This window comes from Suricata suricatta, chromosome 8, assembly GCF_006229205.1.
Source record: "Suricata suricatta isolate VVHF042 chromosome 8, meerkat_22Aug2017_6uvM2_HiC, whole genome shotgun sequence".
Lineage (NCBI taxonomy): Eukaryota > Metazoa > Chordata > Mammalia > Carnivora > Herpestidae > Suricata > Suricata suricatta.
This window is the reverse complement of record NC_043707.1, coordinates 107,575,494-107,589,929: the sequence shown is the minus strand read 5'-3', so window position 1 is coordinate 107,589,929 and position 14,436 is coordinate 107,575,494. Positions and strand designations below refer to the sequence as shown.

The window sequence follows — 14,436 nt, the reverse complement described above, 5'->3', positions numbered from 1 at the left end:
TTCTCAGATAAAGAACACAATTCAACTGTCAGTCATCCTGGGCCATAGATGTAGGCCCAAGAATGGGCCATCATCATCATAGATGATGACTAGGAGTCAGACAAAGGACCTGGTTCCTGTGTGGAGAACCACCCTGGAATTCACTCTTTAACTTGTCATACAGCTATATGACTGGTTGGTGTTTAGATAAGCTTCTAAAGTCAATTGGCATCTTCTTGTCAGCTGTAAGCAGGTGAGTTCTATTCCAGAGAGGTTCTGGGGTCTCAGTTGCCTGTTGGGCTCATGGTGCCCTTGGCATTCACACCATGTGGGACCACCTGGGTAGAAACCCAGATTTACGGCCTGACTAGATCCAGGGTCTCAAAAAATGTCATCAGTACTTGGTCCCTCCCTCTCCTTTTCTCTATTTCTTAGCTCTGTTCTGAGAGTATGGCTCTCGGGAGCTCCAGCCATGCATCCTTCCAGCTCAGCCCACCCAAAAGGGAGCATATCTTTCCCAGGGATTCCTAAGAAAGTCCCTGGTTTTGAACCCGATTGAACCAACTGAGGTCACATGGCTGGTCCCAACCAATTACTGCAGTCAGAATGACGGCGTGCCCTGTCACCTGCTCATCCTGCCAAAACCACATGGCCTTTGAGTGGCAGAGGCGTGATTCCCCAAGGGTCAGTTGAGGTGCCTTTTCAAGAAGAGAAACAGGTGCTGAAAAACCACACACAAGAAATGTCCGTTATATTTAACTTTTGCGTTTACTGCTAGAAGGAAGAACTTCCAAGTTATTGGGTCACTTTGCACCTGAACACTTCCAAATCGGAGGGCAAAGTATGTGAAGAAAGGCCCTTGAGATCCCTTAGAGAAGTGAGTGTCAAGGAACCTGACAGTCGTCTTACTACTCCTCTTGTACTCTTCTGGACAGTAATCGGTACCTTATAGAATTTCTCGAGGTTGGAGGCATCCTAACACTCTTGGAAATACTTGGGCTGGAGAAGATCAAGGAGGAGGACAAGAAGGAATCCATCAGGCTACTTCAGGTCATTGCGAACTCTGGCAGGAAGTACAAGGAGCTCATTTGTGAAAGCTACGGTAGGTACTGTGTATGACAGGGTGGGTGGTGATTCCATGTCTCCCTGGGGCCAGGGTGAAAACGTGTCCACGCCCGGCACTGCTCTAGAAAAACGCGTCATGGAACTGGTTGCACAGAAGCAGTTTGTACGGTGGAGCCAATTAGCCCCTGTCCACATCACTGCCAGAAGAGTCAGCTTTATGATTTCCTTGATTTGTCATTTGCTCAGATCTTCCCATGGTGGTTTTGGAAATAGTTCTCCATTTTAAATATATCCTCTTTCATGCATCCATTCAGCAAAGATTTATTGAGCCATTGCCTAAAATCCTTTGTGAAATTAAGTGAGTTATGAATGTTCCATCAAGTGCCCTGATCAAGGTAGATAAAGAAGATGACATCCCCTGATGCGTCCGCATTTCAAAGTACTTCCCTCGCTGTGCTTTTCATCATGGTTCTCCTCTATGTCTCCCCACGGCCTCTCTGAGCCTCAGTGTATTTATCCGTAAAATGGGACTAACACCTCCCTCTCAGTAAGTGATTAAATGAGGCAGCATGTGTCAGAACATTTAGTGAACTGCTGAACACTGCACACGTGTTCATCATCACATGGCAATCCCAAACACGTGTTTAGTTGTGCATTTCGCAGAGCCACTTTAAACTTTCAAACAGATTTTGACAAGCTGACGTGCCCTAGGTTGAAACTAAATCCTCTGGCCACGGACGGCAGGCAAGACGGTGAGGCAGTGCAAGAACTAAGCCTTGATTTTCACTTCACTCAAATGGGCTTGGGTAACACATCTCAGTCCTCACCCCGTATTATGTAATCTCAAGTGAGGCTCTTTCTCATAAATCCCTTCCAATTAGGCATTTCCTCTCTTCTTTGTTCAGGTGTAAGATCCATAGCAGAATTTTTGGCAAAGTCTAAATCAGAAGAGTCCCAGGAAGAAGTGCAGATTCTCTTGGATTCTTTGGTCCATGGCAATCCCAAGTACCAGAATCAAGTGTACAAAGGTCTAATAGCTTTGCTGTCCTGTGCGTCCCCCAAAGCTCAGCAGCTGTCCCTGCAGACTCTCAGGACTGCACAGGTGAGGCGGGCCACGTGCTCCTGTGGTTCTGATTCAACACACTAACCTGAAAATTACCTTCCACAGTTGCACCTCACTCAGGTATGAGAAACCGAGCTCAGCCTCCCCTTGTACGTCTGCTGTTCAATCAGCGTTACTTTCAGAAAGCCAAGGCGGGGCAAAGAGTTCATGTCTCCCAGCAGAGTGATTTGTCCTGTTTACTTAAGGATCAGAAAGATGTTGGCAGACTTAAAAGTGGTTGAGACAAGCAACAAGGATGATGAAAAGACTGTAGAAAAGCTTACAGGAGTCAATTTGGTAGGGAAGGCATCACCGGAGCATTTGTAGCGGGCATGGAAGCGAGAGGCCAGATCGCCAGGGCTTGGGAAAGCTCCTTTTCTCTTGTGGGCTCTATCTTCCTCTCAGTGCCCTTGAATGCGAGTGGAAGCAGATTTGGGACATGGTGGCCACATGAAGATACTGTGCGAGTGAGGAGGGAAGGGAGGCTCCAAGATTGGGCTCGAGGTAAATTACTAAGAGCTCTGGAAACAGCTCCAGACTCAGTGGAGGCAGCAAAACAAGAGGTCAAAGGAATGGTAAGGTCTGAACTGTGGCAGTGGGAACAGAGACAACACGGTCAGACAGACATTTCTAAGGCAAATGAGTGGGACAGGGGCAGTAAAAGAAAAGCAGTCAAAAATGACATCCAGTTTTGGACTTAGCATCAGGAGGAGTTGTGTGACAGCAAGAGAGAGTAGGAAAACCCGATCTGATTTGGGAGGAGTTAGGCTGTGACTTGATGGACCCCGGTGACTCCCAAGTGCCCTCTAAGGAGCAGACCCAGCCAGCTACAGAAGATATAAATAGGTTAAAAAAAAAAAAGGATATAAATAGGTCATTTACATAAAAAATACCAAATCCTGGGGATACCTGGATGGTGCAGTGAGCTCACTCTTGATCTGAGCTCAGGTCATGATCTTACCATTCATGAGTTTGAGCCGCCAAGTTGGGCTGGACGCTGATGGCCTGGAGCCTGCTTGGGATTCTGTCTCCCCTTCTCGCTGCCCCTCCCCCACTTGCGCTCATTCTCTTTCTCTCTCTCTCAAAAATAAATAAAATTAAATTTTAAAAAAATCCTGGGCCTCCCTCTCATAGACTCTGACAGGTTTCAGGCAGCCTTTGGTAATGCTTTTTCTTGTTAAGCTCCCCATGTAATTCCGACTCCTAGCCCAACCAAGGATTTACTGTTGAGGACATCTAGTAGAAATGCCCACTGGGTTTCATGAGCAGAAAAATGATAACTAAAACAACAGAAGTGAATAAGATCAGCCGGCTAAAATGACCCAAGTAAGGAGAAGGAACGCCAGCATTTAAGAGATGAGTGGAGGAGGAAAGTCTGACAAAACAGCTGGGTTATCATTATTATTTCCAGTTTTCATTTTTAAAGTACCACCTGCCAGGCACTGTGCCAGGGGCTTACTTTAGTCTTTATAATAGCTAATGGAGGCAGACATCATTATCCCCATTTTAAAGAAGATGTAAGTGAGCCTTGAGGGGTGTTCAGTGACTTATTCAAGTCCACACACTAAGTAAGAAGTGGGCATTTAAATGTACGAAGTGGGCATTTAAATACAACTCTCTCGGGGTGCCTGGGTGGCTCAGTCGGTTGGGCCTCCGGCTTCGGCTCAGGTCAGATCTCACGTTCATGGGTTCGAGCCCCGCGTCGGGCTCTGTGCTGACATCTAGCTCAGAGCCTGGAGCCTGCTTCCGGTTCTGTGTCTCCTTCTCTCTCTGCCCCTCCCCCTCTCATGCTCTGTCTCTCTCTGTATCAAAAATAAATAAAACATTTAAAATAAATAAATAAATAAATAAATAAATAAATAAATAAATAAATACAACTCTCTCAGGGCACCTGGGTGGCTCAGTCAGTTGAGCATCTGGTTCTTGGTTTCAGCTCAGGTCACGATCTCACGGTTTGTCGGTTTGGGACCACATTGGGCCCCACATCAGGCTCTGCGCTGACAGCGTGGAGCTTACTTGACCTTCTCTCTCTTCCTCTCTCTCTCTGCCCCTCCTCTACTCATGCTCTCTCTCTCTCTCTGAAAATGAATATATTAGCATTTTTTAAATTAAAAAATAAATTGGGCACTTGGGTGGCTCAGTTGGTTAAGCACTGGACTTCAGCTCAGGTCATGATCTCACAATATGTGAGTTCAAGCCCCATGTGCTGTGTCAGCTGTGCTGACAGCTCAGAGCCTGGAGCCTGCTTTGGATTCTGTTTCCCTCTCTCTCTGACCCTCCCCCACTCATGTTCGCTCTCTCTCTCTGTCTCTCTCTCTTTCTCTACCTGTCTTTCTCTATCTCAAAAATGAATAAACATTAAAACATTTTTTAAATAAATAAATTAAACTAACTCCAGAGTTCTTAGTTTTCCCAGAACTTTTTTTTAATGTTTATTTATTGTGAGAGAGAAAGAGAAAGCTCGAGCAGGGGAGGGCAGAGAAAGAGGGAGAGAGAGAACCCCAAGCAGGTTCCATGCTGTCAGAGCAGAGCCCCACACAGGACTTCATCTCACAAACCGTGAGATCATGACCTGAGCCAAAATCAAGAGTCAGACCCTTAACTGATGGAACCACCCAGGCACCCCCAGAGTTCTTAGTCTTTCCATATACCACTCAACCTCTTTGAGAAAAAACAATGGAGGCCATAAAATGAAAACAGGGAAAAAATAGGACTGTGAAAATGAAGGGAAAAGAGTTTCAGTAAGGAGAACATGACCAGCTAGGTCAAATACAACAGAGAGGTTAAGTGTGGGTAGAACCGAAAGATGGTCCCCAAAAGAAACGTTTGGGTGAATCTTGGTCCCATGGCAGGAAAACTTAAATTGCAGCAGTCTGTCCAAGCAGGATGCATGGAAGATGAGGTGGCTTCCCGTGGGCTCCTGCAAAGCGTAGGTGTAAAGGGAGAAAAGAGCAGTAGCAAAAGAAGGTTGAGCCGAAGGACAGTTCTGTGCCATGTGGGTGAGCCTGTGGGTGTTTCATGCTAACAGACAGGAACAGATGCACACATAAAGGTTGAAGAGGTAGAAAGGAAGAGTTCCTTCATCAGGTGAGGTTCCTGAGAGAGAGAAGATTTAGGATTCTGGATGAGTTCCACTGTCCCCACCCTGTTCCCACCCTCCCCCCAGCAAGGGGGGGGGAGGCTTGTCCCCGCACCACCAGCAGGTGACCAGCTAACCCCGACTGAATGCCCCCTGAGCTAGAGGGGATCAGTGGCAACCTCAGCAGACTCTCAGTCTGATTCTTGGCTGCCCCGTCTCTGTCCCTCCTCTGGAGAAGAAATGTACTTGATGGTGCAAAGGCCAAGACCCCCTGACTCACCGCTCCCTACCCTCTCCCCACTCAGCCAGGCTGCTAGCTGTCTGGAAGTTCACTTTTCATTTCTTCCGGGTGTACTAGATCTAAGGAGTAACCACCCTGTCCTGTTGTCTGTCTTGTCAGTCGATCATTGGAACCACACACCCCAGCATCGTGGACTGCGTGCTGAAGGTACTGCGCACGATGCACCTGGAAGTGCAGTATGAAGGTAGGGGAGGCGGCCGGGTCTGCTCCCGCCCACAGGTTCCAGAGTCACCATGAGGGCTAGGCACCTTCGTGCTTTAAACTTTTTTTTAACATTTATTCATTTTTGAGAGAGAGTGTGTGAGTGGGGGAGGGGCAGAGAGAGAAGGAGACACAGAATCTGAGGCAGGCTCCAGGCTCCGAGCTGTCAGCACAGAGCCAGACACAGGGCCTCATACTCATGGACCAGACTGCGAGATCATGACCTGAGCAACTGACTAAGCCACCCGGGCGCCCCTAGAGTTTTCTCTTAGTCATGGGGCATCTGACGGTTCACTTGGGCTAAACATCTGCTCAGATCATGATCTACCGGTTCATGAGTTTGAGCCCCACATCGGGCTCTCTGCTGTCAGCCTGTCAGCACAGAGTCTGCTTTGGATCCTCTATACCCCACTCACACTCTGTCCTCCCCCGCTCACACTCCAATCAATCAATCATTCAATAAGAGTTTTCTCTTAGTCACAAGGAACGATGTTAAGTACCCTGGATAACCTTGGCAGATAGAAGATGCTGGTTTGGTCTGATCAACAAGTTATTCAGAAAATGACAGCCACTTTCTGTACTTTGAATCAGCCACATGTGCTTTGACATTTGCTAGGACCTGCCTGGGTGCAGAGCTGGCTCTGGTTCCCAGTCTTTTGTGGTGCTTCCCCACTAAACAGAAATCACCTGGGGGGACTGTCCTTCTCCTAAGAAACTACACTGGATGGTGGTAGTATTGATATGTTTTCATGTATTCAGGACGTCTATGTGCCAGCCACTTTTCTATGCATCACTTCATTTAATTCTCAAAAGAACCACAAGAGTACAGAGCCTGGCACATATTAGGTTTCAAATGAATAAATGGTAGAGGTTCAAATGAATGTTCAAGTGAATAAATGTTTAAATGAATAAATGGTGGAGGTAAGCATTTTTATGTTTCAAGCTAAAGCATCAAAGCACAGAGATATTCAGTATGCTTCCCAAGGTTATGCAGCTAACTAGATTCAAACCAGATTTGACTCCAATGTGTATGCTTTTTAATTTTTTTAATGTTTATTTTTTTAATTTTTTTAATGTTTTATTTATTTTTGATACAGAGAGAGACAGAGCATGAGAGGGGGAGGGGCAGAGAGAGAAGGAGACACAGAACCGGAAGCAGGCTCCAGGCTCTGAGCTGGCTGTCAGCACAGAGCCCGACGCGGGGCTCAAACCCACGAGCGTGAGATCTGACCTGAGCCAAAGTCGGAGGCCCAACCGACTGAGCCCCCCAGGCACCCCTTTAATGTTTATTTTTGAGAGAGAGAGAGAGGGAAAGAGACACAGAGGAGCAAAAAGGGGAAGGGCAGAGAGAGACAGAGACATGGAATCCAAAGCAGGCTCCAGGCTCTGAGCTGTCAGCACACAGCCAGACTCGGGGCTCATACTCACGGCCCACGAGATCATGACCTCAGCCGACGTCAGACACTTAACTGACTGAGCCACCCAAGTGCCCCTAAAGTGTATGCTTTTAACATGAGCCCATGACAGGTGTTTACAGGATGTCGTTTCCTTCCCTGTTCCTAGAGTGGTTCAAAGAAGAAAAATTGTTTTCAACAGGAGGGATCAAAAAAGGGTTTGCTGAGAAGGTGGTATCTGAGCTGAGCCTTGGAGAATGGGAAGAATTTGGGAAGGTAGAAAGGATCAGAGCAGGGTATTCTGGAAGGGAGAGTGGTATAAATGAAGTCCCAGACATAGGGAGACACAAGATGTATCTGAGGCGTGACAGGAGGATCATCTAGTGGAGGTTTGGGAGGCCTTGGTCCAGGAAGATCTCAAAAGGCAGGCTAGGACCAGATTGAGGAACACCCTGAAGGCCAGATGGAAGAGGAGCGGATACTCTCCTGTAGGCAGCACAGAGCCATTGAAAAGTGAACGGGGAACAGCGGGTGGCAGAGGGAAAGCACCGCCTCAGGGAGGTGACCGGGTGGTGGTACCGCAGTAGGTCAGAGCCGCTGGGAGACTCTTGAGGCTTGAGGCCAGTTGGGAGGCCTTTCAAATTGTTCAGGTAACATAGTAAGAACGTGCTGGTCTAGGGTTGCCTGCTGGCTCAGTCAGTGGAGCATGTGACTCTTGATCTTGAAGTTGTGAGTTCAAGCCCCACGTTGGGTGTAGAGATTATTTAAAAAAAAAATTTTTTTTAATCTTTAAAAAAAAGTGCTCGTCTAGCCAAATATACAGGCCCTGGGAAGAGAGAATGGACAGGACTGGGAACTGCCTCGGTATGGAGAATGAGAGGGTATATAGAAGGGGGAGTGAACAGGGCTGTGGAGGCCAGCACAGAGAGACCTGTTAAAGCAGGAAAGGTCTGGACATCAGTACATATCAGGATTCCGCAGGAGGAGAGCCAGATCCAGGAAGTCTGGGAGGGGCAGAAGGAGCAGGTGTGTACCAGGGTTCAAGTATGCATGTGAGGTACCAGGGAAGACCAACAAAGGTCCAGAGGCTGACTTTCAATATCATTTGGTTTTTGGAGGCAGTGTTGAAATTAAATGTCAGTTTTTCCTTCAGCAGCGTTGCCAGTTTCATATTTGTTTGACCCCTGCAGGTGTGCATGGGAAAATGGACCTTGTATATTGAGAAATAATGCTGTGTTGAAATCCATTACCAGCTGAAGGAGAGTCTCCTAGCTCGGGGGGTGTTTCCAGTGAATGGGGGGGTAAAAGTCAGACCCAGCAGCAGGGACTTGTCGCTGCGTTGGAGCAAGGGGGTGACCTGGCAGTGGAATCATGTTAGGAAGCATTATCAGGCAGCCTGAGGGGTGGCAGTGAGCCTCCCTCCCCGCCACACCTCCCTGTGGCTCACATGACTACTCCCAGTCGTCATCACTTCTTAGCTTAAGCACTTCTGTCCCAAGGCCTTCCCTCACCTGCCTTCAACCCCTGCCCAGATGTCAGCCCTCCTTCCTTCGTACCACCCGGCGCCCTCCTGCCCTCCGGTGCACCCCTCCCAGAATGCACTGTGTAGAGTTGCAGTGCACTTCTTCCCGCTTGTGTCCTATACCCTCAGTGCAGTCTCTGGCATAGGGTAGATCCTTGTTGCATGTCTGTTGAGGGAGGGAGGGAGGGAGGACTGCACACACACACACTGAGGCAGAGGCAGGAGAGGCATGAGGTTTGTTCACTGCCCTTTTGGTTTCATATCTGCTCCTGTGATAACAGTGACACTGTGAGCCTCAAGATTATTTCATATATGCCAGACTCATAACAGGTGCCCAAGATGTCTGTTGAATGAATGAATCATTCTTTTTTTACCAGGAGCTTCAAAATAGTCTTGGTGTTGGGGTACCTGGGTGGCTCAGTCAGTTAAGCCTCCGACTTCGGCTCAGGTCAGATCTCATGTTCGTGGGTTCGAGCCCCGCGTCAGGCTCTGTGCTTAGGGCTAGCTCAGAGCCTGGAACCTGCTTCTGGTTCTGTGTCTCCTTCTCTCTCTGCCCCTCCTCCTCTCATGCTCTGTCTCTCTCTGTATCAAAAACAAATAAAACATTAAAAAATTTTTAAAAAATAGTCTTGGTGTAACTGGGAATGTAGAGCACGTACATGTGTGGCGTTCCACGAGGGGGAGCTATGCCACACAATTGGTGGAGTGGAAGTTCCCGGAGAGAACACAGTGTTAGCTCCCTCTGAGACTCTTCCAAAGGCAGGGAGGGAAGGCCCGACAGGTCTTAGATGCGGTCCTAACAGTGACGACCCAGAGGATCAGAGATTAATTTCTCTGAGTTGGAGGACACTAAATTGCAAGATCAGGATGATGGCAACCGTCGTGGTTAGAGATAGAACCCTGTGACCAGGAGGAGTAAGTGATACAGCTGAATGGACTAACCCTTAAAAGGGCAGAGTTGGTTTGTTGTTTAGAAACAAAGATTGATTTGTCTGTGGTGTGCCAGGAACTACTCCAAGTACTGGGGAGTGGCTTGTGTTTGTTTTTATTGAAGAGAAAAATTAATTGTTCATAGGGCACCTGGGTGTCTCAGTCAGGCGCGCCTGAGCGGCTCAGCTGGTTGTTTCCCACCCTTGATTTTGGCTCAGGTCATGATCTCTGGGTTGTGGGATCAAGCCCCATGTCGAGCTCTGTTCTGGGTGTGGAGCCTGGAGATTCTCCCTCTGCCCCTCCCCGACTCTCTCTCTCTCTCTCTCAAAACAAAACAAAAACAAACAAAAATGAATGGTTCAGAAGGAAGGAGGAGGGTAAGAGGACGTGCACTCTATCTCCCATGCTGGGAGGGGATCGTTGGCAGCCTTCCGCTGAGAAGGCTACAGGGAAAGTGGGATTCTCAGGGAGAGTCCAGTGAAAATGGGGTGCGGGGGCTTGGGAGATGTGGTGACTCTTTCCCTTGCAGTGGGTGTCAGTGGTGCAGGAGCCAGGAGAGACCTTCACCTCTTTTTTCTTTCAAAACTCCACACACACCCCCACCTCCAAATCTACCAGTCTGCCTGGCCCGTTACTCATTCTCTGTTCTCTTTCTTATTACTACCAAGTGTCCCTGCTCCTACCACGGGCCAGCTCTTCTGCTGCTGCTGGGTTTTTTTAAAGTTTATTTATTTACTTATTTGAGAGAGAGACAGAACAAGCAGGGGAAGGGCAGAGAGAGAGAGAGAAGGAGAGAGAATCCCAAGCAGGTTCCACACTGGATTTCATCGTGAGATCATGACCTGAGCTGAAACCAAGAGTCGAACGCTTAACCGACTGAACCACCCAAGCGCCCCATCTTCTGCTTCTGCTTATTCTCTGAAGCACATTCAGAAAGTCTTCTCATAACAGCCTCTCTCTCTCTCTCTGGTGGATCATCTCCATTGACATGCAAATATGTTCTGTATCTCCCATCTTTTTAAAAAATGTTTATTTATTTATTTTGAGAGAGTACAAGCGGGGAAGGGAGCGAGAAATCCCAAGCAACCTCCTTGTTGTCAGCGCAGAGCCCAATGTGGGGCTCTAGCCCACAAACCACAAGATCATGACCCGAGCTGAAATCAAGAGTCGCACACTTAGCCAACTGAGCCATTCAGGCACCCACCCCCATATCTTTCATCTTTAAAAGAGAGCCCCTCCTTGGTAATCTATGGATTAAAAGAGATTTAAAAGACATCCCCCCAAATTAAATTAAATGATAGTGTTTAAGGATGCATCCCCCTCCTTGACCCAAGTTCTGCTCCAGCTACCCATTTTTCCATTTTCTTCCTACTTGATCGCTCAGCTGCTTTGGCCCAATTGGCCCAAAGCATCTGGCTTTCTTCTCTGGGCTTCTGTGTCACCACTTCCGGTTTTCCTCCTGCCAGCTCGGTCAGCTGTGTTTGCTCTGCTTGCTTTGCTACTTTCTCCCAATTTCCCTACCACGCTGTTGAGTCAGCCTACTTCTCATCTCTTTACCAACACCTTCTGCCCCTGTGATTTTGTCTAGTCCCCTGGCTTTACACACCACAAATATGTGACACATTCAGACACCGGACTGCATCTCTAGCATGACCTCTCCCCTGAAATCTCCCCAGACATCTGAAATTGATAGCCAAAACAGAACTCTTGATTTTCTTCTCCAGTCCTATTCTTTCTCCAATTTTCAGTAAAAGGTGCCACCACCTTTTAGGGTTAAAAGCACTTTTACTTGTACTTACTGTACAAGTAAAAAAGTGTAAGACTAGTACCAGATGACCTGCACTTTCTCTCACCTCCCACCCCATCCAACCCTTGCCAAGTTCTCTCTGGCTCTACCCCTACTTACCCTCTTTGTCCACCCCAACCCCACCTCGTGATCGCCCAAGGCTAACCCAACAACTTGTCCACTAACTTCTGCTTCCATTCCGGGCTCCTATAATCCATCCTGCCATTGCAGCCAGAACGATCATTTCAAAAACAGCTTCCCATTACACCCACAGTAAAATCTAGACACCTGTCATGGCCAGCAAAGCTTCTGGAAGGCTTTCCCCTTTAGACCTTGGATTGATGGACAACTTCTCAAACTTCAGCTAGACATCACCTCTGGCAGAGGCCCACTCTCTCGGGAGTTTCCCCTTTCCCTCCTGCCGCCTACCTCAGGCTCTCCCATCATTGCGCTATCTTCTTTAGAAATCACCTTGTTCATTTGTGTACGTGTTCGTTTGTGCTCTGGAAGAAAGTCAGCTCCAAAAGAGCTGAGATACCCTCTTCTTTGTTTACCATTGTATCCCGAGCGCCTGAACAGTACTGGCAAAAGTAGACTCTTAAATATTTGTTGAATGAATGAACGGAGACGGGTGAGTCGCACATACCCTAATTATTACCAAACAGGCATCATATTGGAAACAGAATTTGGAGGGATGGCTCAGTGGAGGCTATGTGTAGTAAATTACCCTTTATTTCCTGAGAGTTGCTAGGGCCAAGGAAGAAGGTTTGGAGAGGGGGGAAAAAAGAAGCAGTTCTTAGAGGAAGGTAGGAGACAGTAAGGCCACAGGAGCAGGGCATGAGTGCTCTGGTTACCTTTGCTTTTAACAATCCACCCCAGATTTCATGTCACAAAACTGTCACTGTTTTCCTCTCACACAGTACAGAGGTCAAAGATTACAACAGGACACAGCAGAAATGGATTATCTCTACTCCATGTTATCTGGGGCCTCACCTGGAAGACATGGGGGCGGGGGGAACAGCTGGACCTAAAGGCTAGTGTGGATACTTTTTTTTTTTAATGTTTTATTTATTTTTGAGACAGTTCGAGACAGAGCTAGACAGAGCATGAGCAGGGAGGGGCAGAGAGAAAGAGACACAGAATCGGAAGCAGGCTCCAGGCTCCCAGCTGTCAGCACGGAGCCCTACGCGGGGCTCGACGCGGGGCTCGAACCCACAAACATGAGATCATAACCTGAGCTGAAGTCGGAGGCTTAACTGACTGAGCCACCCAGGTGCCCGGCTAGTGTGGATACTATTACTGGTTTCTCCTTTTGCCTCAGGGTCTAGTATGGTTCCAAATGCACCCTTGTTCTCCCAAAAGAGTGCGAGAGAAAGCCTGTGCATCAGAGAATGGCTTTCTCATCCACGCTGCCGGGGACTCTGGTTGTCCATTCTTGTCTGTTCTTCACTTCGAAGTAGAAATAACCACGGAAAGGGTACTGGTGTCCACTAATTTCTGAGGGTTTTTTTTCCCCTAGAATTAACATTTTAGAATTTCTTTTAATGACGATCCCATTAAACATCAGAGAGCCAAAATTAAAATTAAGAGAGGCCTTCTTCAAAGTGGTCCTGCCTGGAATTTATCTCCATTTATGATTTCTGTGAAGTGAAAAATGGCAGTTTCCTCCCAGGGAAGATTGCTGTTCCAGGAATTGGTGGCAGGCAGCGACTTAATCATGACGAGCAGTCCAAAGCCACAGAACTACTCTCTCGCTGGCCTCCCTTCCTAGAGAGGAGAAATTTCAAAGTCATAGAAAGTTTCGCAGAAGAATAAATTAATGAGTTCTGTTGGGAATTTGAAATATATATGTGTGTGTAAATACATTCGCATCTTCTACAAATAAATTATTACTTAGGAACATAAAACTTACTATATGTGACTTAATTAGAAACAGACCAATCATTGCAAATTAATTTGCCAAATACATGCTTGCCAAAAATCCATTGGCCAAATGACCAATTTGCTGAGTGCCCAATTCACCAAATTACCAATTTACTGACATGTTTTCTTTAAATATTTGTGAAGTTTAGAGCATTGGCTGTATTAATGGGACAAACGAGGGCTGAGGGAGATGGGGACTTCAGAGTTCTCAGAGACTTCACACTCTCTCTGCCCTTCAGGTCCCCCATCTGCCCTTTGTTGGCCCTTGGTCTCCCTTTCTCTGTCCCACCTCTTGCTATCCTCTCTTCTCAAGCCTGGGCAGTCTAGGCTATGCAGCATGGGGACCCCAGCAGGCTCCTTCCCCTGGGTCCCCTTCCCTGCCCCCGCTCCCTGCCCCTGCGGCTACAGAGCTTGGGCAGAGACCAATGAGGACTCCATAAAATGCCACTAGGAAGACAAAATGAAAGCCATTGTATTCACACTTTGCATAAATCTATGAAAGCTCCTAAATCCATCCATCTCTATCCCGACTCATTGCTATATAACGAATTATCTCAAAACTTAGTGGCTAAAAAATAAACAAATGTATTATCTCACACAGTGTTTATGGGTTAGGACTCTGGGAACAGCTTAACCGAGTGGTTTGGGCCCCAGGTATCTCATGAGGTTGCAGTCAAGCAGAGAGCTGGGGCCGTGGTCATCCAAAGGTGTGACGACGTAGAGGAGGCCCTTCTGTCATCGTGGCTCACTCACCGGCCTGGCGAGTTAAAGCTGGTTGTTGACAGGAAGCCTCAAGTCTTCACCACATAGGCCTCTCCACCCGGCTGCTTGAGTGTCCTCACAACATGGCAGCTGGCTTCTCCAGAGTGAGTGATCTGAGGGAGTGCAAAGAGGAGGCCCCACTACCTTTTATAATCTAACCTCACAAGTCGTATACCGTTGCTTCTGTTTTACCCCATTCACTAGAAGCCCGGGAGGAGAAATGGGGTCCACCCCTTGAGAGGAAACATACTCAAACTTCTGTGGACATATTTTAAAACCACTGTACCATCTCATAAAAATTGCTGGAAAACAAACACAGGCATGAGAAACCAGTTCATGATAAATGGAAATGTTTGTGAATTTGGGAAAATAGTTACTTGGGAATAACATTT

The 14,436-nt window shown here is 47.5% G+C and overlaps 1 protein-coding gene across 5 annotated transcripts in view; it reads left to right on the top strand.

Moving 5' to 3' along the window:
- ARMH1 (armadillo like helical domain containing 1) overlaps positions 1-14,436 on the top strand; it is a 51,780-nt gene that overhangs the window by 20,334 nt on the left and 17,010 nt on the right. For all 5 annotated transcript variants that reach the window (XM_029949093.1, XM_029949090.1, XM_029949091.1 and 2 more), the window contains 4 exons: positions 164-232; positions 915-1,081; positions 1,950-2,146; positions 5,626-5,710. In XM_029949093.1, coding sequence (XP_029804953.1) covers positions 164-232; positions 915-1,081; positions 1,950-2,146; positions 5,626-5,710 — 518 coding nt within the window. The remainder of the gene's footprint in view (positions 1-163; positions 233-914; positions 1,082-1,949; positions 2,147-5,625; positions 5,711-14,436) is intronic.